This window comes from Mustela nigripes, chromosome 4 (genome assembly GCF_022355385.1).
Source record: "Mustela nigripes isolate SB6536 chromosome 4, MUSNIG.SB6536, whole genome shotgun sequence".
Lineage (NCBI taxonomy): Eukaryota > Metazoa > Chordata > Mammalia > Carnivora > Mustelidae > Mustela > Mustela nigripes.
Genome location: NC_081560.1, coordinates 12632871 through 12658138, shown reverse-complemented (window position 1 = coordinate 12658138; position 25268 = coordinate 12632871). Strand labels below are relative to the sequence as shown.

Sequence of the window (25268 nt, the reverse complement as noted above, 5' to 3'; positions counted from 1 at the left end):
TCAGAGCTAGTTAGCATCCAGTCTGATGCCCCGGCCCACAGCACGGCGCACCACTGTCTGCGAGGAGCCCATCTTTTTTTAGTCTTTGTTGCGATGGAGTTTAGCTCGATTTCACAGAATCGTAGAACGTTAGAGCTAAAACGGTGGTATTCACGTAGCCCAGCAGATCTCATTTTGTCCATATGAATGAATATTTATAGGACGTTTTAAAGCTGAGGAAGCACATTCCCCTAGATTCTCTGGCTTGGTGCTCATGCCAGCCCTGTGATGAGACAGGCTACCTTTTTGGAAGAGCATCAGAGGGTCAGAGAGCACACGTGTGTTGCCAATAAGAGCCAGGCCTGGGTCTCATCTTGAGGTTTCTGACTCTGAGAGTTGTTATGCTTCCAAAAGGCCACATGACCCGAAGGGCTACTGATCCGTGTGTTCCACAGTTACCTAGCTAGCCAAAGTCACCAGGGCCAGAGCGGGCTGGAAATACAGTGAGGCCAGACTCTCCGGGCGGGACCAAGGAGCTAGGGAAGACTGTCCGATCTCCTACCAGGGGGAGGATGAACAAACACGGGGCTCTCAGGTAGCTGGTTCCTAGGGACAGCCATGCGTTCATTCATTCCGTGTTCATAGAATACAGTGCCCCAGCATCAGATGGGAGCAGTGGTTCCCAAACTGGATAGCTTGTTAGAGCACAGACTGCTGAGCACAGTCCCTGGCGTTTCCAGGCCTGGGGTGGGACCCAAGAATGTGCATTTCTCTTAGGTTCCCTGGTCGGTTGTGTCTGCTGCCAGGGACGACATTTGGAGAGCTGCTGGAAGGGAGGCAGGAGACACAGCAATGACCAGAGCTGGTTGTGGCTCCTGCTCTGACCCGAGCTGACATGCTTGAGTGAATGGGTAGATGAATGAGTCTCATCAGGGAGGGGAGAAGACACGGAGGAAAGGTGCCATTGCAGTGCAGCAGGGGAAGCCCTATAGTCGAGGTAGGTTTGGGAGGGGCAGGAAGCAAAGCAGGAGAAGCCAGCTCGATGTGGCTGGGCATAGGAGGCTTTGCAGAGGACGTGGCTGTGGCTGGGCTCTGTGTGTGACATGCAAGTAGAAGGGGGAGGCAGTTCTGTGCCCAAGGAACAGCAGGTGAAAAGGCCCAGGGGTAGGAGAGGAGGAGGCAGAAGAGCCCTTGATGGGTATGGGGGTGCTGAGAGGTGCATTCCCAGGCAGAAGATGGGGTGAGGGGCTGACGAGCGCCCCAGGAGCCCGATGACAGAAGGCAGAGCATGGCACATGGAAGTGCTGGGATTTCATTCCAAAGGGTACGGGAGCCACCGAAGAATTTTAAGCTGAGCCGGCTGTGTGTTGGAGAAAGAGGCAGAGGCTCTCAAACTGGATCTGGCTGCCTCATATCAGGGCCACAGGCAATGAAAGAGCCTGTGATGGACATGCCCAGAAGCACGTGTCCAGCAGGAAGGGGGGAGACAGACTGGTCTCGGCTCCGTGTTCTGTGGGACCCTCGCGCCTTTGGCTTTAGACTATGGGAGAGTGTGGGTAAAACACATCTGGGAACACTGTGAGTGTCCTCCATGGGTTTGGTGTTTGCATTACTGTATTTTAGCTGGCGGTCTCTGCTTTCCCAGGAGAGATGATAAGGTTGGGTGTTTCTGTTTCACCTCTGGTCTCTGTAATTAGCCTGTTTTCTTCAAGAAAGAGAACACGTCTCCCCAGTACACAGACGTAAGTGCTTGTCCTCTTTGGCTGTCTCTGTCATTTTTTTTTCCCCCCACCCTCTCTCTCTTTAGAAGTAATTTCATGGCTCATGCACTCGAGATTCCATCTAGAAAGCAGGGCCTCTCTATCAGGCAGATGATCGCCCCTGCTGGGCGTTCATTGGCAAATCACAGTTCTGTTAATTAACACAATGTGGGATTCAAGCTCTCGAGTCCTTTCAGAGTCAGCCTTTCTCACTTGGGGTTCGAATTGTGGCCCCTCGCCTCTTCTGAGCCCTGGGGACACGTGTGCCTTTTTGGAACCCCCTCTGTCCTTGCTCCATCCTGGACTCAGCAGCCAGAGGACGCGGGCCACACTGCTCCCTCCTCCAAACGCTCCTGACTTGGGCATCCATGGTCTGCTCCTCCTCTCTTCACCTGACCGCCCCATCCCCTCCTTTTTGGAAAACCTCTTCCGTGCCCCGCAGGGTATCAAGGGTGATGGGTTTCCGTTTCGAGTGCTTTGCTTTGACTTGGTGTGCCTCTGTGGGCTTGGGCCCTGAGCCTGGGTCTGCGTCACAAGCCTCGTGCTGCAGCCGACAGACAGGGGCGCTGCTCTAGCAGACCGAAGCCCCCGAATGGACGCACTCAGGAGTCAGGCCTCCAGCTGTCTTTTCATTCCTCTAGCTACTTCCCTTGAGACTGTGTCTCTGGGCCTGCTGTCTCTCGCTCTCTCTTCTTTTTTTTTTAAAGTCAGGTGTGGCTGTGGGTTGTGCTAACCCACCACACACTGTCGCCGGGGACCAGTCACCGGAGGCCTCGAAATAGCTCAGGAGGTGAGTAGGGCCGGGTCCTTAATCTGGACTGCTCGACCTCAGCTGAGATGCTGGCTCTGAGACAAGGTGGTGAAGGGAGAGGTCTGCCCCTTGCAAGCTGCTGGGGTTGTCACAACGGCCGTTTAGCAGTGAGCCAATACCGTGGCCGCTGAACTGTCCTCTTAATAATGGTCGTGCTGGTGGGGGCGCCTGGGTGACTCGGTGGGTTAAGGATCTGTCTTCAGCTCAAGGCATGATCCCAGGGTCCTGGGATCGGTCCTAGGATGCCGTCCGCATCAGGCTCCCTGCTCAGTGGGGAGTCTGCTTCTCCCTCTGCCTCCTCTGATGCTCTCGCTCGCTCGCTCTCTCTTTCTCGTACACTCTCTCTCAAAAAAAAATTGTTGAGATGGTAAAGTTTTTATGCATACTTTCCCATTTTTTAAAAGGCATAGGATCCTGATGCATGCTACAACATAGACGAATCTTGGAAATGTCACGCTAAGTAAAATAAGCCAGACACAAAAGGACAGATACCGTGTGATTCCACTTGACATATCTAGATAAGCACATTCACAGAGGCAGAAAGCAGAAGGTGGTTGCCAGCGCCTGGAGTGAGGGAAGAGTTGGGGGTCAGTGTTGGAGGGGTGCAGAGTCTCAGCTGGGGAAGAGGGGAACATTCTAGAGACGGTGGCGTGCTTATACGACCATGTGAAAATGCTGAATACCATCAAACTTGAGACTTAAAAATGGCTCCTAGGGTAAATGGCATAAACACAGTTTGGTTGGGGGGCACACCGTGCAGACATTTTTAAAGCACAACATGAACATTTTGGGAAAAACAAAAAATATATACATTCCTTTTTTTTGGAAGCCCCATTTATTGATTCAGAGTCCTTCTCTTGGCTTTGGGATATAAAAATGTATTATGGATGACTTGGGTTGTTCATAAAATGATCCTGGTTGGGGTAGCCAACGTGAAAGTAGAACTCAGGCAACCCAGCCATTCATTCAGTGCATTGACGGAGCCTCCGTGGGAGGCGCCGTGCTCAGCGCTGAATAAAACAATCAGTGCAGACTCCCTAATTGAATTTAATTTTAAATGCTCGACATTTTTCTTACAAACAGCTCGACAAGCTGCTGAAATGAAGGAATCTGGCATCTCCTGTCTCTTGTGGGTTTTATTGGTGAGTCTCCTTCAGGATGCTAGGTGGAGTGTCTTTAGTGACAGTCTCTGCTGTAAAAAAATGCAAAGGAATAAAGTGTGCAGGGCATGAGGTACGGAGGGCCGCCGCGGCCGCATCCGCAGCTCCCGGGGTCCCCGGGCTCGCAGGTCTGAAGGCTACGGAAACGGAACTCAACCGCTCTCGGATTTCAGGCTGAGCTTGAGTGCTTTCTCGCTCTCTCCATGTCAGATAAGTGAATAAAGTCTTTTAAAAGACCCAATAAAAAACAATAGTAAAAACAAAAACAAAAAAACAACATCTGATCCGTTTGGATGCTCTGTGTGAGACTGACTCCGTACACGTCATCTAGCATCCCGCCGTCAGCGGGCCGCAGGGTTGAGCCCCGGCAAGGGCAGAAGCGGCGACGGTCTCTCGTGTGCCTGCTTGGGAATCCTGGTCCCAAGAGGACTGCAGCAACGGGGTTTTGTTGACAACAAAATTCACGGTGTTTACTGACCCAAAAAAAGAACGCTTTCACTTATGTATTCAGGGTCTGGGAAATTGGGGGTTTTATTTTATCGAAGCTGTTTGCTAACGAGTATTCGGACAGACTCAGGGGAGCCGATGGAAGGACAGCGCTCTGCCGGTCACGTGGAGCTCAATGGGACCCGGAGTCCGGCTCGCCCAGGGCTCAGTTCCCCTCATAGATGCCCCCGTTGGGGACCCTGATGTGGTCCCTCGTGGCCCCCTCCTACCCCACCTTCTGAGTGGCACTGCTACGAGCTCTGTCTTATTGATGGGGATGCTGAGGGGACCACAGTCACACGGCCAGCAAGAGCCGCTGCTCAAACCCAGGCCGCCTGATGCTAGACTCTGCTGGTTCTCAAAAATCAGAACATTTTGTTTTAACTGAAATGCACCACCGTGATTCGTGAACTCCTGGCTCCTCTTTAGCTCTCAGGGAGGGTGCTGGGCTTCGTAACATCTAGAAGGAGCACAGATGACAGCCTTCACCGCCATGTCGTTCTGATCTTTCACGTTCCAAAAACTGTCAGTCAATGGAGAATGTTTCTCAAGCACTTTTTTTTTTTTAAAGATTTTATTTATTTATTTGACAGAGATCACAAGTAGGCAGAGAGGCAGGCAGAGCGGGGGAAGCAGGCTCCCTGTGGAGCAGAGAGCCCGATGCAGGTCTCGATCCCAGGATCCTGAGATCATGACCTGAGCTGAAGGCAGAGGCTCAACCCACTGAGCCACCCAGGTGCCCCTCTCGAGCGCTCTCTGTGTGTCAAGCACAGTGTCAGATCCAAAGCCATTTTCTGCTGCCCCTGCCCTCTGTCCCACACTCTGGATTCTCAGCGGATCCACTCGTCAGGGTCCATGGGCATGGCTTGTTTCTACTTGTCGGCAGAGAACTGACTTCATGTCACAGCACGGGCCGCCGTCGCAGCGTATCCGTAAATTTGTCATTGTTTTGAGTCACCCTGATGCTCTCAGAGATTCCTGTGTCTGTTCCGATTCTTGAGAGAGGCCTACGGGGAGATTGCCTGGTGCTCAAACAGCATAATAGTCTTAAGAATATGAAGCACTAAATAAAATTAAGACTTCTCCCAGTGTGCGTTGGCATTTGTGGGCAGGGATGTTACAGGAGGGAAAGACAATGCTGTGTTCTTCTATAAGACTTTGGTTCCATTTGCCTGGCATTCTGGGTCACTTGCCCAGAAGTAAAGTCCCTGAGGGTACTTCGCATGCGGCTGCTCACAGTATTGGACTCAGAGGCTGATGGGGAGGCAGCCTTCCCGTGATCGGCCTGGGGAAACCAGATGCCTCCATGCTGTCTCCAGCCTCTGGCTGGGGAAGGCTTAAATGAGCTGTTCGAACGTCCTCTAGCCAGTAAGCCTCATCCAAGCTCAAGGACGATGGTGTGTTGCTGTGTGTTTGTTTTCAAACCACGACGTGCATATGCTCCTCTTTGATTATAAAAGCAACACATCCTTATTGTTGAGAATTTGGAAACCACAGAAGAGGATGAAGAGGATAAAAATCACCCATAATCCTCTCCTCCCATTAACCTTTTCCTTCCCTTGTTCCTCCCTTCCTCCCTCCCCTACCTCCTTCTCTCTTCTGACGGACAGCGGTTGAGTCCCGTTGTCTGTGCCCTCACCGTCCGGGGCGGAGGACACAGCAGGCCACACTGGGCCACATGCGGATGTGCTCTGCAGCGGAGTGAGTCTACGGGGGCTGTGGAAGGCTGGCCTTACAGGAACCAGGGCTGGGTGCTCTCTGATCCCCGCAAGAGGATGGGAAGCATCTTTTCTTGGTCCCTTTTTTCTTGCCTGTTATTATTCTTATTAGTGTTCATAATCATTATTATTACATAGCTGGGAGCAGACAGAATGTACAATTTCATATCTTACTTTTTCCAACATCATTTAATTTCTTCAAAAGCATCATTTTTATGACTCCATATTAGCCCCTAATGTGAGTATGCAAGAATTTATTTAACTATTTTTCCAATTATTGGAACAGTTTAGGTTGTCTGCGGCTTTCACAGAGGGGTTTTGAATGTCTGCAATGCACGTGGAGGGACATGTTGGGTCAACTTAGAACCCTTGGAAATGAATACTTCACTAGGGAATATTTGCAAATGGATTTTATTCCTCAAATTAATTTACTGTGTAGAAATATGGAGCCTTCAATGTAGGAAAGTAGGAGGCACTCGCTTTTTGCTTTATCTGTCTACCCCCACATGCCCAGAAATCCTCTAAGCTACTGTAAATTTATATTTATGTACTTAGTAATAACATCCTAACATACATGTTTGTTTAACCACAGCCATTAAATGATGCCTGAAGAGTGCTAAAAGTTGGGTGAATTATATGTATCTGTTATTATTTATTTTGGTTTTTTGCCACAAATCAAGTTAACTCGATCATTTATGTGTCATAAAAAGGCGAGCCTATCTTCCGGTTGAGGATTGGCGGGACTTTCTGAAGGTTCGGGAGCAGAGTAGATGGTGGGGTGGGGGGCGTGGAACCTGGACACACAGGTGGGGAGGGCACCTTCTCCGCAGGGTGAGCAGAGACTAGGAAAGCAGAGAGCATCCTCGGAGAAGGGTAGGCCCCTCGGGTGGCCCCGGCACAGAGCACACAAGACAGGGAAGTGAGGAAGGAGATCGCGCTGGCGGTGAGGGTTGGATCCGAAGGCCTGAACCGCGGCTTTCCATGTGGACTTGCCTCTGACATCCAGTGGGAGGCATTCAGGGCTTGGAGCATGAGAGTGAGAGAGTTTTGCTTTAGAAGAATTAATCTGGCAGATTGGAGAGGAGAAGCCCTAGAAGGAAGGACCCGGGGCAGGGGGAGGTGAGTTTCAATAAGCAGGAAGATGACTGGTGCTGATTGGGCCCCACTAAGGGCCTGGCACTGTCCCTGACATTTTATGTCCATCCTGGCACCTCTGCTTAGAGACGGGGAATTGAGGCTTGCCGCAGGCCAGGTGGGCAGAAAGTTACAGAGCCAGGGGCTGGCCCTAATACCGAAGCTCAGGCTCTTTTGACTACGTGAGGGATGAGGTTAGGAGGCTGAGGTCGAGAGAGCGGAGGGGACGCGTGCCTTAGTTACCATGGAGGCAAGGTCTGGCGCACTTGGCGACCAGTCAGAAACGAAGAGAGCAAGGAAGGAGAAGGGTTCGAAATGGCACTTACGTGTGGGTCGTGAGGACGGCGATGCCGTTGATGTGCATAGGGGAGGAGCGCTGTGACAGTGAAGGAGAAGAAGTGGGCTTTAGAGGTTCTGAATTCAAGGCAAGAGCAGACCACCCTTGTCGACGTGTCCAGGAAGTCGTGAGACACATGAGCGCCGGAGAGAGGTCTGTGCTGCTGACCTAGAGTTATTAGAGGTCAGATGAGTAGGAATTTTGCTCTGATTTGTGCAGGTGACAAATACGTTTGAGTGAAGCCAAAGTAAAATGTAATATTATAAATTCAGATAAATCTAAACACTCGTCTTTCAACAAAAAGGAAAACTTTAAATTCTTTGGTAATCCATCAGGTTCCAGAACCAGAAGGAGCCAGCCTCTCACTTCCTTCCATTTCCAAAACCTGAGTCTTCCTGGCCTGTGTTCTCAGGTTCTTCTGAGCAAGCAGAATGAGTTCCTTGCTTCTAACCTGCTGAAGATCACCTAGACGCCTCTGCCGGTCGAATCTCTTTTACTCAAGCAAATGTGGTCCAGCCCAGTGTCCAGGAATGTGCCCCCATCCCTGGAGTCTAACTCCTACCAGCCCAGAAGACCTGACTCTTTCCCCCTCTCCAGTCATTACGACAGTATTCCCAGAAGGCAGAAAAGAATCTTTAACTTGAGATTTGTTCTGCTGCTGGGGATGAGGACACCAGAAGCACAAAGACCTGATGAGCTAACCTTGGATAAACAACTTGGCTTCTTTTCCTGCAGACATCATTTGAGATGTGGGAAAGGCTGGGTGTCAGTAGATAAGCCTCTTGCCTTAAATATTTTATCCAGCATGTTTACAAAACAAAAAAAATCCGTAATCCACGTACGCTTTTTCTAACTCAGCAGCAAATCAAGCACACCAGTTCCTCTGGGAGAACCAAAACAAAGTTTTTACCCAGTGTTTCCCATTTTGTTCTGAATTTTCAGGTACCTGCCAATGATCCTAGCCTCATTAGTGACACCTTCCTGGAAGAGGCTTCCATAGCCTGCTCCAGAACAAAGACAACGCTGAGGCTGAAGGGAGGGAGAGGCACCCCTGGGGCCAAAGGGGTGGGCATGCTTGTCTCTTGTAGAACCAGACACAAAGTACATAACAAGCGCTTACTTAACAAAAGACCCAACAGCCAAACACTGGCAAAATTCAAAAGTGACTGACTACACATGAAGCTATAAAAAACGTTTCCAGTCACATGAGACGCTTCAAGCCTAGAAAGCAAACTACACAAAATGGAAAACATCTGAAAACATAAGCGTGAAGCCATTAGGCATCACTTTTCAACAAAACCAATAGAAAAGACTTTCCCTTTGACTGGCTCTGAGTGAGTGGTGCCATGTCAGCGGTGCCTGGCACATAACGAGAGACGAATGAAGATCAGGTCCTTTTCTCCTGCTAACTCACCGTCCAGGAGAGACACTGTGCTCTTCCTCCTCTGTGCATTTACCAGATGGAATAGACTCATTCCCTCTTTCTGTGGAGCTTTAGAATCCTCTTATGTATTAGATGTTGGAAGAGACAAAAAGAAGGAATGTCTCGCCTTTCCAAGTGGTTGAATGACTCTACAAGATAGGGCAGATGGTAGGAGGGAATACAAAGGTTTATGGGTCAGTGGCCTTCTCGAGGGAAGGGCTAATGTCCTACCCATATTTATAAAACAAGACCTGGGTAAAAGATGGACTGCCACAGGTGAGGGCCAGATGATTGAGTCAATGAAAGCACGAGGGTCCAGTAAGGGAGAGATCCAGCCCACAGGTGTGCTACACGACGGGCCCTTCCTATGGACTGGGTGGTTCTGGGTAGAAGTGCTCAAGAGGACAGGGGCTGCACTGAGCCCTGAGTGACTCTGGAAAGGGAAGGGGGTGTCTCACTGATACTCATCCTTTTTCAAACCACCCTCCCCTCTACCAGGCTTCACCTTGTTTCTCAACTCCTTCCCCTGCATGTGCATATGTGGGTGTAAGTGTGTATGGCGTGTCTGTTTCCAGGCCTTACTTTCTGGGCATCAACATGGCACTTACTTTGCGTCAGCCTCTAAGCAATAGAAAAATACGATCCTCATGGCAATCTTGGAGGTAGCTACTGTCCTTATCCCATGGAAAAGGACACTGAGGCACAGGGACGGTGAGCTCGCGCAGCCAGTAAGTGACCTCTCTGGAGTTCAAGTCCAGACACTCTGAACCCCATATCCCAGTGCTTTGCATGACCGGGCTCTGCTGCCCACATGTGTCCAGTGGGAATTGGGGACCTTCCAAGTGTGTGGGGGTCTGACTTTTGGATTTGGATAAAATGCAGAGCATGTACAAAGATGTTGTCTCCAGTCTCTTCAGGCTTATTCTGTCTGCTCAGTCTTCCTCCTCTGCATAGAAATAGACTCAATCTTGCATATTTCAACAAAAGAAAAGTCCTCACTTTATGTTCCTCCCCGTCACTCCATCTCCCTCCTCTTCTCTACAGTCAGCCTACTTGAAAGCACAGTAAGTGATTTTTATTCCTTATTTCCCATTCATTCCTACTAACCCAATGAGACTGACTTCCATTAAAGAGCGTTTGCCAAGATCAGGAGGGATCTAGTTACAAATCTAGTAAAGCTCCACGCTGGACAGACCGTGCCCATTTTATGATCTACTGTGTTCCCTGTGGCAAGCACAATGCCTGCCACGCAGTGGGTGCTCAGCAAATCTTTGCGGAATGTCTCATGATGTGATGTCTTACTTGATCTCGGCAGCCTGAGGATGATTGAAGCTCTCCCCTCCTTCCACTCCCATGGTATCCTTCGTGCTGGATTTTGCCTGACCCATTCGGGCCACCCATTCTCCTCCTCCTCTCTCTTCTCAGATTCTATGCTTAGCCTTCTTCTCATTTTTATACACCTATCCTGGGAGAGCAGGCATTCAGCCTTCGGCTTCACATGATTCTCATACCAGTATCTCAAATAGGAATCTTCTTCCCAGGCACAAGACCCATATGTCCGGAGCCGTAACGGACATTTCCAGTGATGTGTCTGTTAAGCTTTTAACAAACTGAACTTCACATCATTTCCCATCCTTCCTCTCTTACCCCCTCCAAAAATAAAAAAGAAAATAGAAATAAATCCAAGAACAGAAGCAATACTCTCTGCCTTTACTACTACTACCACTACTTCTCCTCCTCTTCCTTCTTTTTCTTTTTAAGATTTATTTACTTTTCTTTTTAAGATTTATTTATTTGATAGAGAGAGAGAGCACATGTGAGCAGGGGAGGGGCAGAAGTTGAGAAGGAGAGAATCCCAAGCAGACTCCCCAGTGAATGTGGAGCCTGACACAGGGCTCAATCTTACGGCCCTGAGATCAGGACGCTGGCATCATGACCTGAGCCAAAACCAAGAGTCAGACACCTAACTAGATGAGCCATCCAGGCGCCCCACCTTTTCTTCCGTTCTGCATCTTGGTCAGTGACATCACCATTTCCCATCATCCAAGTCAGAAGCCTGGGAATTATCAATTCTACTGCCTTCCCCCCCCCTCCCCTAAGTTCTAAAAGAACTTAGCTGGTATAGAAAGTACTTCTTTGGGCACCTGGGTGGCTCAGTGGGTTAAAGCCTCTGACTTTGGCTCAGGTCATGATCCCAGGGTCCTGGGATGGAGCCCCACATCGGGCTCTCTGCTCAGCAGGGAGCCTGCTTCCTCTTCTCTCTCTGCCTGCCTTTCAGCCTTCTTGTGATCTCTGTCAGATAAATAAATAAAATCTTTAAAGAAAAAAAAAAAGAAAGAAAGAAAGTACTTCTTTGTTTTCAAGTGATCACCAAGATTTATCATGGTGGCTCTGAGTCACCATGGGGTTCCAGTTGTGAAGAGAATATTACAGAGGCTTATACAGAATATGAGGTCTTCTTGTTCCTCAAACAGATTCCTCCTTGCCAATTTTGCTCCCACTGTTCCCTCTTCCTGGATTGCTTTTCCTCCAGATACCCGCTTGTCCGTTCCTTCACTTCCTTGGGGTCCGCTCAAATGTCACATTCTTGAGAGATGTTCCTCATCTCTGTGTGTTGAACGCACGCCCCGTGTATGTTCTCTCCTGCTGAGTCTTGCCTCCCTTACTTACTTTTCCTTCGTAGCATTTAGCTTTGTCATTTCGACATATGTGTTTGTGTATGGGTGTGTAGTTTGGCTTGTGACCTGACATAAATATGTTCGCGTCTACATATAAAGTTTGTCTTTCTCCCCAGAATGATGTCACGAAGCCAGGGACTCCGTTTCGGTGACCGAATTCAGTTTTGTTGTTACTTACAGCAGCTGCTTGATGGAAATGAATAAATGAATGCATATGGGATGCCCCCAAAGAGAGGCTTTCTGTGGATGGAATTGTTCTCACGTGGAGGGTGGGCTCTCCCTTGAGTTTTTTTCCTACAGAATTCCTTTTCTTGGCAAGATCTTTATTTGAATGAGCTTGAACCATCTGCCAAAGCAGCCTGGGTCTCAGCCTCCAAAAACGAGTCAGGGGCGCCACAGAGGAAGGCACGAGGGGAAAGGAGAGGTCTGCCAAGCCCACTCGCTCGTCACTGGCCATGACGAGCATCCACTTAAGGGACGAGAACCACAGTGGGGGGCGGGGGTGGGCGCTGCTGTCTCATGCATGGGGACCTCCCAGCCTGCGGGAGGTCCCCAACCCAGAGCGTTGATTTGCTTTAAGATTATCCAATCCGCATAAGTGACTTCATGCTGTATTGTGTATGTATTATTATATATTATTTTTGTTTTAATAATGCTCTTTGTTTTGAGTTGTGTGCTATCTCTTATGAGAGGGGCAGGCTTGGGGCGCCTGGGTGGCTCAGTCGGTTAAGCATCTGCTTTCAGCTCAGGTTGTGACCCCCGCATCGGGCTCCCTGCTCAGCGGGAAACCTGCTTCTCCCTCTCCCTCTGCCTGCCACTCCCCCTGCTTGTGTTTTCTCTCTGTGTGTCAAATAATAAATAAAATCTCCAAAAAAAAAAAAAAAAAAAGATAGGGGTGGGTTGACATATTGCAGAGGTGAGGCTGAGAAGCTCAGCCACTGCAGTAGAGTCATCCCTACCCCAGAGCTCCAGACAGGGAAGTATTACCACCCCCATTTCAGAAAGCAGACAGGCAAACAGAGAAATAATGTGACGTAGCTGAGACCGGACAGGATCAAAGGCCAGCTCCGCTCCCAGCCCAGCGCTCGCCACTACTATGTGGTTCTTGCTCCTCCCAAACACCCCTTTCTCTGCCCCCCTGCCCGCTCCTGCCATCCTGTGCGCAGAGGCTATGGGAAACATCTTTGCTTATACGTGGACAGACATAAGCATACATCCCTCAGACCCCTTTACCACACTTATAAATTAGAAAGCAAACCTTCCCAGCATTGCAAATTTAAAGATATTTCAGGGTGGCCGTGGCAGGGGGGTGGGTGGGTAGTTATCAGACTCGCATTCCCCATGTCGTTTGTAATGACTGCTACACGCCCCCCCACATACCCATTAGATGACACCAGGAATGCCTGCGGGGTCCGTTGTGTCTGTTCCTCTGCCGTATAGGCCGGTGGTGACCATAAATGATGGCCGGTGTTCGCGGTAACATGTTACAGTTTACAAAGGGCCATCACGCATCTTGTTGGATCAGCGACTCTAGGGGCCTGGAGGCCACGGCGATTAAGAGCCTGGGTTGTGGAGTCTCCCACTTCTAAGCTGCCTGACTTGGGGCAAGTTCCTTATTATCTCATCAGTAAAAAGGGAATGATAAACTCCTCAATTTGTTGGGAAGATTAAATGTCGTCATGTGAGGAAAGTGCTCAGGACATGCCTGGCATAAGGAAAAAAATGCTCACTTTATTATCATTGTTCTTGGCGCAGATACGTGGTGGATAAGGGTCATCTACAACCACCTTAATGAAAAGGCTGCAGCCTACAAGTCTATCTATTTCTCACTATAACCTTTTAAGGTCATTGTGTCTGATCTCCCATCCCCGTTCCAAGATGACCTTTATGAAAGACTGCACAGATTTTGGGGGAAGGGGAGTAACTCTCAGGTTTGAGTAAACTTACATTTGCAGAAATCAAAATTAGAGTCAGATGTGACAGCAGACTTCCAGCCCTGTGTCTAGTTTAAATCCTTTCCCTTTCCTAGCTTGGGTTGGCCCCACTCTTGGAAACCTCCTGTGACAGGGGAGATCTGTTCAGACTTTTATTCTCATTGTCCCACCTGCTGTCCCTGAGCCCTGCTAGTTCTGGTTCTTCTAGGGTTGGGGAGGGCAGGGGAGGACACCTAAGCCACCCACAGGGTCTAGGGCCTGGCGTGCCTGCTCTCTGAGTTGGTGGCTTACACATGGTAAGGCTCCGGTGCCGGCTCCGTCTTCTGTATGGGGCCTTTGTGATTCCTTGGGAGGAGCTTCATGGGGACTGCCATCCCCTGTCGTCTCCCCTGACCTGGTCCCCACTGCCTCCTTGGCCCCCATAGTGGCTGCCGTCCCACCATGGAGACCCTAACTGTTGCAGTCACCACACCCCTGCAGGCAACATTAGAGGAGGCTTTCCCAGGGAGCCTTACTTTTCATTGACATTCAAGAGGCCCATGCTCAGGGCGCCTGGGTGGCTCAGTGGGTTAAAGCCTCTGCCTTCTGCTCAGGTCATGATCCCAGGGTCCTGGGATTGAGCCCTACATCGGGCTCTCTGCTCGGCAGGGAGCCTGCTTCCCTTTCTCTCTCTCTGCCTGCCTCTCTGCCTACTTTTATCTCTGTCTGTCAAATAAATAAATTTTAAAAAATCTTCAAAAAAAAAAAAAAAAAAAAAAGGAGGCCCATGCCAGAAGCCCAGGAGCCCCCAGTGGGAGCCCTCCCCTGCCAGCCTCCAGGTGCATGGCTTTGTCATTGCTCTGGGGCCATACGTAGTCCTTAATCACCTTCTTGCCTCATTTTCTCAGGCCGCATGGAGGTACCATGCACTACACTCTAGGATACCTATGGGCAGCTCTCTGAGTGGGGCTCTCGAGGCTCAGAGTGGCACTGGTGGAAGAGTGGGAAGCTCCCGTGGCAGTGGGAGATTATATGTAAATCATAGATGCCCAGCGCACTACAGTTTGCCACACGAGCTCGGGGCTCCTTCTAGCACATTCAGCGCCAGGTCCTGCAGCCCCTCTTACAACAGGGCTGTCCCATAGACATGAACTGCAAACCGCACATCTCATCTGAAGCCTCTTTTAGGCTTCAGATTAAATACATAAAAAGAAGCCGATAAAATTAGTTTTAATAACATTTTATCTAAGCCATTCATCAACATGTAATCAATAAAAAAAATTATTACTGCAGTATTCCCTACTGAGTCTTTGACAGCTGAGTATATTCTACTTACACGTGTCTCAGTGCAAGCACTCAGTAGCGATCGCAGGTACACGTGGGGCCGGTGGCAACCGTACCAACGGGCCAGCTTTAGACGGTGGAGGGAGGGGGGCTGGTCCTCTGTCGTTCACAGCCGTGAGGCCTCAGAACCAAGAGCTCAGCTGGGACCTATACGGTGCATTCAGCCGGCACAGGGAGAACCAGGACTCAGACGCGGGTCTTCTCATGTAACTTTCAGTGTTCTGTCTGTCTGTTCTTTGCACCCCGGTTCCGTTCCAACAGATACTGCTGTGCTTGGTTCATGGGGATCTCCATGGTGGAAGGGGCGTTTGGGGCTCAGGAGATTGCTGTGGCCATCTGTGCGGGTTTGCGGAGGTCCTGGGGCCGCCCCGCTGTGGCCAGTGGCGGTTTGGAGGCCGTCCCTGACCGTCTGCTTGTGCGGGCCTGAGGGGGGCTGGAGGGGCGGCGGAGGCTCTGAGGCCCAACGGCTGATGCTTCCACGGTACACACTGTTAGCCAGCAAGGAGCACGGCAGGTCTCCAGCGGTCACTGTTAAAAAGAGACAAGAAGCTATTCCGGGGTGCTGGTGTGTCTTTGAAAAGGCCGTCGTCATCAGGGAGTCTGTGGCCCGGCTGGGCATCCCCGGCTCCTGTCACGTTTACATTAGGCTTTGAACGTTAAAAACAGTAAAGCTCTGGGGCACCTGGGTGGCTCAGTGGGTTAAAGCCTCTGCCTTCGGCTCAGGTCCTGATCCCAGGGTCCTGGGATCGAGCCCCGCGTCGGGCTCTCTGCTCCGCAGGGAGCCTGCTTCCTCCTCTCTCTCTGCCTGCCTCTCTGCCTACTTGTGATCTCTCTCTCTCTCTGTCAAATAAATAAAAATCTTCAAAAAAAAAAAAAAAAAACAAAAAAACAAACAAAAAAAAAACAGTAAAGCTCAAATCTTCTCAAGAACTGGAAATGTGATCGTTAAAGCACGCATTCCCATCATAGAAAAGAATAAGCAAAATCCAAAATATCACACCCCAGGAAGTGTGTGTGTGTGTGTGTGTGTGTGTGTGTGTGTGAGGGGTCATCGAGGGGACGTGGCCGGTGGTTGACCCAGGAGCCGGACCCCGGCCCTCAGAGGCCTCTGATCATTCCCCATCCTTGCAGATTCCACCCAGGAAGCTCCCGGAGAGGTTGCAGACCTCCGGGGACGCTCCCTGTTAACATCTGGTGTGTTCTTCCTTGTACCGTCTGCATGCTCGATGCACACTCGCCTGCACCATGGGGGTCATCAGGAGTAAGTGCGCCCGTGTTATGACTGTCCCTTGTCATTGACGTTTTTCAGAAGAATCGTAAGAACCAAATCATGTTCCATTACGTTCTCCAGAATGTCAAGTTGTCTTCTGGGGTCTGAAGTGGCACCGAACCTGGAATGGTCTGAGGCCTGGAAAGGGCACGGGCAGACCGAGGCCCTTTCCCAGACCTGCCTCTTCCCGGCTGGTGACCTTGGTCTCTGGGTCACTGGCTGAAATTCCATTTGTCTCACTTTCTAAGTCTACAAAATGAGAACAGTAATGTCTGCTTTACAGAGCCATTCAGAGGCTTCCTGGACAAGTCTGTGTAAATTATCCAACACTATGATGGCCTGTAGTCAATACACAATAAAGGTTCGTGCCTGTTTATCTTCCCTTCCCTCGGCTTTTCAGAGTCTTTGCCATCAGCCCATTCTCCAGACCTGCCACATTTTTCTGGAAAGATAGCACCCTGTAAGGTGCCTGCGCGTGTTAAAGCTCGTATCTTCTCATTGCTTGGTGGGGACTTTCTGGGGACACATGCTTGCCAAGCCACAATGATTTCTGCACGGTGCGCTCAGAGCAGCTGTCCGTGACACATGATCCAGGGAGATCACGGGGAGCGTCTCAAGATGGAATAGCGGGTTGCACTGGTCTAGCTCCTCACTCCCAGTAGGAAGGCCCCCGGGGAACAGAGGGTGAGGTGCTGAGCTGGGGGTGGGGTGTCCCCAGGTGTGTCTGGTTGCTAAGTTGAGTTTCCTTTTCGTCCTTCCTGTCTACGGTTCCTGCTGTTGTGTCGCGATGGGGCTACTCTGGTGAGTCAGTGCTTCTCGCCGCTGGGCTTTCCCTCCCTTCTTCCTCCTCTCCAGGCACGTGGTTTAGCTGCTGACCTAGTGCGTCAGGCGAGTACGCATTTTGCAATCTGTCTTCTGTCGTCTTGACAAGGGGAGTGACCTCTTTGTGGCAGCATCACTAATATCCCTCTTGATGGCAGCTCTCGAAGCCAGAGGTAGGGGTGAGGAGGGGGAAGCTCAGGTCTGTCTTCTGACCTAGAAACCACTTCTTGGTTCCACGGCAACCACCTTCCCCTCCCCCCATCTCTTCCTGACCTGAAGGGAGGCGCGGGGCAGAAAGGTCTACTGGGTCCATACTCTGTGGGGTTTCTTGTGTCATTAAACTTTGAGGTAAGGAGCCCCACGCCACATGGCTCTATGTGATCTGGAACCTGGACCTCCAGCGATATGTTGTTTGTATACAGTAAAGCACTATATTGGATTGTTACATGATAGGTACCCCTGGCTTATAAAAATACAATCAGATGAGAGGCGAGAGAAATGGGTTTCAAGTCGTTGTGACATTTGTGTCCATGCAGGGTGTTGAGTCCGGCAGGTGCACCCCCCTCGTCCTGCTTTATGCTGTGCTGCACACAGTTTTAGTCACTGCGGCGAGGGGGGGATGGTGAGCTCATGAGCAAACATTTACCGAGCACCTGCTTCTGCCAGGCCATGTGCCGGGGATGGCAAAGACAAAAACCCCAGACCCGACTGCAGCCCTGAACACGCTTGCATCTCCTGGAGGGAAGGAGACATGAGGGGTTACATGCAGAGAGGTGAGAAGGGCTGGAAGAGACCGAGTACTGGACACCAGCGTCTGCTCACATGCCTGGAAGCCTCCCACAGGCTGACTCTGTAGGGATACCTTTTAGGGCGATGAGAAGCTTGTCAGGCAGAGCAGGTGGGCAGAGAGTTCAGTGGCCTCGAGGAAAGGGCAGGGGGGTCTCTGTCCACCAGGACCAGATCCTTGGGGGGCTTGAAGAGAGATGGAGGCACGGCGGGGTAGGCAGAGGACAGTTCTGAAGGAACTTCCAGGGAACAAAGCAAGTCAGACAGCCCTAAGAGCTCTTTTGTTTTCACATAAAAACGACTTTTTAAATATGACTACATTATGCTGAACCGACTTGTGCTCTACAAGAGAGCTATAGGCAACGTCTCCCATTAGCTACTTCCCCGTTTCAGTTTAAGGACCAATCGCGACCGCGGCGGCCCTCGCAGCGAGTCTGCTCCTTCCTCTCCCTTCTAGTCTGCGCAGAGCTCAGTGCGAGCGCGTGGGGATCTGACAGCCTCTGGGGTCACCAGCACCTCCGCTGTGAGCTGCGGCAGCCTCCAGCGGCTCGTCCTCAGAGGAGAGGAAGCAGCAACACTCCGGGGTGAATGTCTCAGTCTTAATGAATAGAAAGATCAAGCCTTTGCATCAGCTTCTCGAGGCACCTGGAGGCACAAGGACGGACTCTAGAAGGCTCTTCCTCTGGGTACCCGATCTTTAATTAGGGGCTACCCCTGACTTGTTACTCAGCCCTTTTTATGCTACAGACAGTAGATGCATGAGTCGGGAAGACCGGAACAAGAGAGTGACTCTAAGTGCCTTCCATTTCCACTCCTACTTCTGTAGCCCTCGTTTTGTCCTAGGGACTGTTGTAAGCAGTTTAGATGTATTAACCGACTTAATCCTCTTAATAACCTTCGAAGCAAGTACTGTCCTAACCCTCTGCCCACAAGTGCAGAGACCGAGATCCAGAGAGATGGGCTAACTTGCTCGAGGTCACAGAGCCAGTCCACGGCAGGGCCATACTTTGAACCAGGCAGCACGGGTCCAAAAATCTGGGCTTCCACCCCCAACAGTCAAATCTCTATATGGTTACCCAGAACCAGAGCCCCGTTTGCTTCAGATGTGGTTGCTGTGCAGTAATTTGGTCCTGGAATATTCCTTCTCATTTGAATCCGTTTGCCCCGAGTTAATCCCACGGCTGGCATGTTCATGGCAACTCTGTCTCTATTTCTTACTTCCCAGACTGATTCCTTGGGGGGCAAAAGCACTTGAGTTCTGGCCTCGCCATTTTGTTCTCCCTTCCAGTTCCTGCGACCTTGAACCCCAAGGGACTGATGGACTCGTGAACAAATGTCCAACTCCTGGGGCAGCCTACGCTCTTCCACCCTTGGAGCCTGGGTGATATGCTTCTATCTCACAGAGTGAGAGCTTGCGGCAAATGAGACTAACCCAGACAGTGCCCCGTGTGGCCAGCGCGAACTGTGCCCTTGCTAGTCACTCCGTACTCTTGACTCTGGGGCTATTAATACAGCGACTCACCCCCCACCCCGTCTCCACTGGGAACCATCTCAGGATGGTCTAACACCTAGTTACCCTCACTGGTTTTTGTGGGGCTTGGGTTTTTTGTTTTCTCTCTCTCTTTCTCTTTTTTTTTTTTTTTTTTTTTGATGAGAGAAAAGATGACAATCATTATCATTTTTCTGTGTAAGGTCTTTAAAGAGCAAATAGAAAGATATTCAGAGCCCATATATATTTTCCTTCTCTAAGTGGTATTTATTTAAATGCAGATACCCTGGTTTCCCGTGTAGAGTTGCAAGCAATACCTTTCAATTTTAATGTTAATAGGACCGTAAACTTCAAAATCAAAATTTTCTGTGAGGGAGAGCTGCTTTTTCTGGTTCTATTTAATGGTTCCCCTTGCCTTTCCTCTTCCGCCTCCCTCATTACCCAGCCCCCTTTGCGCACCATTTCCACGGTGCTGAACTAAATGCTTTTTCTAAAAAGTTGAGAATGTACCTTTCTCGTTTCAAAACTTAGAATGCTAAGCGTCTGGGTCTTGGAATGCAGATGACGGGCTCCAACCCAAAAGGGTTCATGAGAAGATTTTTCTCAATCTCAGCTCTATCCCGGGCTCTTTCTAAGGGGATTTTTCTTAGGTCGAGCCTGCGTGGTATTCTAACAAGGTTTCCGATACATGAGTTGGGTTTACTTTCTTCTCTACAAAGGCAGGAAGAAATGGGGAATGAGGTAGAAGCTACGTACGTTCCTGGGTGCAGAGCCCTGCCGTGGGCGCCGTGAGCAGTCACAGAGGGAACCAGGACAGGGAGTAGGCACGCAGGGCAGTGCGGATGGGCAGGAATGGGGGCTGTCGTTGGCACCTGGCACGTTCCACAGGCAGAGTGACATGCAGGATTCACTCAAGCACAAATAGGAGACAACAAAGATTTGAAGACCATGGAAACCACGCGTATTGCGTTTCAGCTCAGGTACAGCCAGCATCGTTTCCTTTGCAAGGATCTCCCACGAGCACGTGAGATCCCGCTTCTTCTTCCCTTTCTTTTCTGTTCCCTTCGTTTCTCATTATTTTTATCCCGTTACACCGTGTGTGTTTTGGAAGTCCTTATATCTTTCCTTAGGAACATGATAGCGCTGGTAATACATAAATTAGAATCGATTTTATAATATCAATTTCAGTGACTTTGACTCTGCTATTTTAAGGGGTTAGTTTTGTTCTCCAGATGTTTCCAATAGACTCCTGTTCTTATTTCATGGAGACAAAATACATTTCGCGTCTTGCCTCTCTGGGAATATTAATAATAACTTTGAATTATTGCCTCTTCTCTCGGAGGCTTGTTTCCTCGAGTTCTTTGGCCCGGGTTAAAGGCACTGTGTTGTCAGGGAGGGAGCTGCCGGGAAGCGCTGGGTGGCGGGGGGTTGTCTATGGGACACTCTACTGCAGAATGGTGGGAGGGCCTGCCTGTGGGGCTCCCCAGTGCTGGGTGCCTAGGTCTTTCCTCTTGTGCTGGTCATCGCTGGAAAGACTTCTCCTGGTCTCCAGGCAGGATGTCAGAGGCCAGGCAGCCAGCTTCCCCTCGGGGACTAGGGTCCCAAGGATAAGCCTTCAACATTCTGTATGTGAACGGTCACTTAATCACCTACAGGGAACGATCCTTGATGAGCTTGTCAATGCCAGTGCTAGGGCCCCCTCCTACCCCCCTGGGGAGTCCCCCAGCATTGTGGAATGGATGAGGGGATCTAGTTCCATCCAGACAGCTGCCACCACATCCCGGATGCTCCTCCCCTCTGGGTGACTAACGGCCTGATCCAGAGGAACCTGCAGCTGCGGGTTCTCGAGCCTCCGGGCCCCGGGGCAGTTGGTTTGCAGCTCGCCCGCCGCCACGTCGAGTCTGGCTTTAACCAAGTGCACTGTCCACCAGCTTTGCCACTTCCGGTCCTGGGTTGTTCCCTGTCCTGTTTGCCCATCCTTGTGGATGCCTGTCCGGGGGGGGGGGGGGGGAATCTCAGAACAATTGTCCTCAGTGTATTTGGGAGAAAGAAATGCTTGATACATTTGTTCAATCTCCATGACAACCCAGTGGGCCCTTAACTGCGTTATTAATTTTATTTTCCCACACAACTCACTCTCCCTTTATGTCACTGGTTTGTCAATAAGTTATTTAACTTCTTTGGATCTTGCTTTCCTTGTCCAGAAAATAGGACTATTTCTTGTCCTGTGTCCCTTGCAAGCTGTTGCTGCAGCTGCCTCGAATTGCTACCGAAGTCTGAGGACAAAATACCAAGCGTGCGTGTATCACCCTGCAAATTCGTACTCACAGGGTGACGGCAAAAGGCCTCCTGGTCGGTGAAAATATTGGGGCCTGACCTCTGGTCTTCATCCTGCTTTCCAGATCAACAACTTAGCCCGGCCCTCAGCTTTCGCTGGCAGAGCTCCCCTAATCTGTGCTCGAGCAGCCACAGCCTCTCTCAGACCTGGGACACGGGTGACAGTTTTCTGTCTCAGAACTTTTGCAAGAGAAACTACTTTCTTCATGTCCCTACCTCTCTGCCTTTTCCTCGAAGTCCCAGACTTGGCTTCCTTCTTGCAACCGTGACGGCCTTTCCGCTTCCTCCGATGGCATTTCCTTTTCCTGTCCAGCCTTGTTTGTCCATTCCAGGCCCAAGGGGACATGCCTCATGGGACACATTGTCTACTTAATCCCCCAGGCAGTACCTTTGGTCCCGTGGATGGGCAGAGCCTGAGGACCAGGAAGGCTTCCCGTGAGCAAGGCCAGGTGTGGCGGCCGGGTGGGGGTCGGGGGACACATTGGGGGGCAGTGCAGGGAGGGGTGCTTTGCGGCTTCAGCAGTGTTGTCTGTCTCCAGTATTACCAAAGCGGCCGAGACATGCACCAAAAAGGAACCCGGTGGTCTCACAGGGGCCTAGGACAAAATGTCCTGATCTGTTTAAGGGGGATATGAACCGACTTGACTCCAAACATACCCGGACCTCTCCTTCCCCACTCCCACCGTCTCCTTGCCCTTGACTGCAGTGGAGAGTGGACGAAGCGTTTCCAGGGATCAGCCCAAATGGACTCTCGTGTCAAGGTGGGGTTTCTTCTCCACCAAGGAGGCAGCTCGGACCTGGCTCCCTCGAAGGACTGTGAGTGGCCGCGAAGGAAGAAGGGCTGAGCAGGTGGCAGCAGAAGGAGCCGGGAGGGGCGACGGGGGCCGGCGCGACCACGGCAGTCAGCTCCCAGGATAAGGGCCTGTGCACCTGGCAAGACTGCCAGGCCTCCTCCTTTCAAGCTGGCCGTGGGTGCCTGAGCAGGGAAGCCAGGGGCCGGCCCGGGACGTGCGGCACCTGTCTGGGCGCTGGGCCGGAGCGGCGCCTGCCCCAGGCTTCCTCCAACACATCGGAGGTCGTCGCCTTCTGTGTCGCGTGGCATGATCATTCGGTAGCTCTGGCAGTTGCCGGCAGCGACTACAGTGGGCGTTGCTTCTACCTGGCCGGGGCGGGCGTTCCAGGCTGGGGAGGGGAGGACCGAGGAGCCCAGCTAGAGCAGAAAGCTGGATGGATTCCGTGGATGCAGTCCGGGGCAGAAATCGGTGGATGGATTTCTGCCTCTGCCACAGGGTCCCGTCCCGCTTCCCGTCCAGGCTGTTATGCTTTGCCCCTCCTCCCTGTACCCCAGCCGGCTACTCTGGCGGCAGCGGGGTGAGGGGGCAGCTCCCAGCATCTCATCTTCTGTGGCAGGTCAGGGGAGAAGGCTGAGTGTTCTCTAGTCGGACTGTGCCAGGATCTGCCATGGCTTCCAGTGGGGGTGACTGGAGTGGGAGAGGAACAGAGGGGATCGGACACCCTCATGGTGTGCGGAAACCGGGCACTTGGGGGGATGCGAGGCGACTGACCTGGGTCTCCCCGGGGGGTGGATATAGTTGGCTTTGGGGCGCCCTCCCCTACACCCTCACTCTCCCTCCCTTCCTTTGAGAGAGGGGAGTGCCCCTGGGGTCCTTCAGGCTGCGCTGGCAACCCCCTGGGCGCAGAGGCTGGGCAGGGGGTTTGCTCCTCTTTGGCCCCATTGGCGGGACTGGGGCTGGGGCTGGGCCCGGGGCTGGCGGCTGGGCTCCGCACGGACCGGAGAGACGGACAGGGAGCTGCAGGCCGGTGGGCGCTGGGGCAGGGTGAGGGACAAGGTCAAGGACAAGCAGCGAGGGTGCTGCCCTGAAGGAGGTTAGGAGGCTGGATGCAGGGAGGGCCTGTGAGGCGGGTGGGGGCACGCACGAGGGCAGTGGGGAGAGTCAAGGGCGAGGTGCAGACGGAGAGAGGCTGAGATGTGTGAGCAGCTCTGCCTTCTCCCTTCTGCTGAAAATACTGCCTCTCCAGACAGCTCTTCTCCTGCCCTGAGCCACACTGGCTTTGTACGGCAGAGTCAGTGAGGTGTGGAACGGGGAAAAGGCCAGACCCAGAAAGCCGAGCTGACCTGTGTCCTGGGAGCAGATAGAGGCCTGCCCAGGGGCTCCGTGTGAGAGCAGGTCATGTGGCTCCCCACCCTGCAGACCCGCATACAGGGAAATCTGAGCCCCTGGGAGCTGGCTCCGAGGAGAAGGAACAAGACACTAGCAGCAGCTTCCTCCTCATTGGACCTCCTGGGGACCCCAGTCAACCCTGGAGGGAAAGGAAGGAGCTCCCGGCAGGTGCAGCCAGCCCCCCAAGACCCCGCCCTCCTCCACAGGAGAGGTGGGTGATGACAGGGACAGGGACAACCAGGAGCCATACAGATCTGGGCTCGATACCCTGTTCTGCCACTCACCACCTGTACGCCTGTCAACAGTTCAATCCATTTTCAAATAGGGATAAAGATAGTACCTGTCCCCCTCCAACGGCTGAGCCAGATGCTCAGGAAGGACAGTGCTACACCTGGCACCAAGGAGGTGTATGAGAAATGCCAGCAGTGATGACGACGATCTCTCCCTGTGCTTGCGAACCCAGCTGTCCTGGCCTGCTTTCTGCACCCAAGGATAGCTACAACCGGGGGCTCTCTCCTCTACAGAGGGAGCTGGGTGATGCAAACCTGTCTGAGTAGCGTAGGTTGCCTTCCCACTTCCCACTTCTGCCCAGGGCCAGGATGCACCGTGACCCCGAGGTCTAGATTCTGGAGCTAACCGCTGTGCCCCCTGCTTCCCCACAGATCTGCGCAGGATGACAGCTGGCTTCATGGGCATGGCGGTGGCCATCATCCTCTTCGGCTGGATCATCGGCGTGCTGGGCTGCTGCTGGGACCGGGGCCTTATGCAGTATGTGGCAGGGCTTCTCTTCCTCATGGGAGGTAAGGCTGTGGGCTCGGGGTGGGGGGGTCTTGGGGGGCAAAGGTCCTGGCTACGGGGATTCTGGGAGAACGGCTAGAGGACACTCGTTCATTCATCAGACATGTTTTTGAGTTCCTTGTAGCTCTCTGTCACTGTGCCAGCTTCTGGGGTTGCAGAGGCCAATAAGATCTGGTCCTTCACTCTCAGGAGTCTGGCTGCCTGGTGTAGGAAAGATGGTGTGTCCGTGGCACAGACAGAGGATCAGACCCAGCAAGAGCACAAACTCAGAAAATGCTCTGGCATTTTATGCACGTTTTGGACTTTGGGGTGGGAAGCTGGGCAGTTTTCTTTTCAAAAACTTATCCTCACCTTGATTTATGGGTCCTCAATGCTGCTGCCGTTTCAAAGTAAGGCAGTCTAAGGGTGGTGGGCAGGGCTGGACCTTCTCTCATGACTGTCTCCCTTACTGTCTGCCAGTGTCACGGCCATGAACTGCTCCAGGGTCCCTAGAAAGGATTATAGGTACAGAGAACTGTATGGCTGGGCAGGAACGGGTTCCAGTCCACGGGAAGTCAGGTTGGTCCACGCTCCGTGTGTGCCTCTCTTCCCTGTGGTCTCGGCCGGAGCTGCAGCTCACCGTCGGGTCTGCTCCACAAGGAGAAGTGGGTTGATGCACCGTGGGGAGCTGGGCTTAGACACCGGGAATCTGTCGGATTTATGGGAAGAAAGAAAAGCGAGTCTTCCACCTGGAAACAATGTCCATTAGACTCCAGGCGCCATGTGCTTATGGCCAGCTCGGGTCCCCTTTGTGAAGTGTCTGGGCAGGGATGGGAGGCAGAGGGGTGGGCCAGTCTGAAG

At 51.8% G+C, this 25268-nt stretch overlaps 1 protein-coding gene across 1 annotated transcript in view; it reads left to right on the top strand.

The window, feature by feature from the left end:
• TMEM178B (transmembrane protein 178B) overlaps positions 1–25268 on the top strand; it is a 326761-nt gene that overhangs the window by 275152 nt on the left and 26341 nt on the right. The window contains exon 3 of the mRNA XM_059396261.1: positions 24293–24430. Within this exon, the coding sequence (XP_059252244.1) occupies positions 24293–24430 (138 nt within the window). The remainder of the gene's footprint in view (positions 1–24292; positions 24431–25268) is intronic.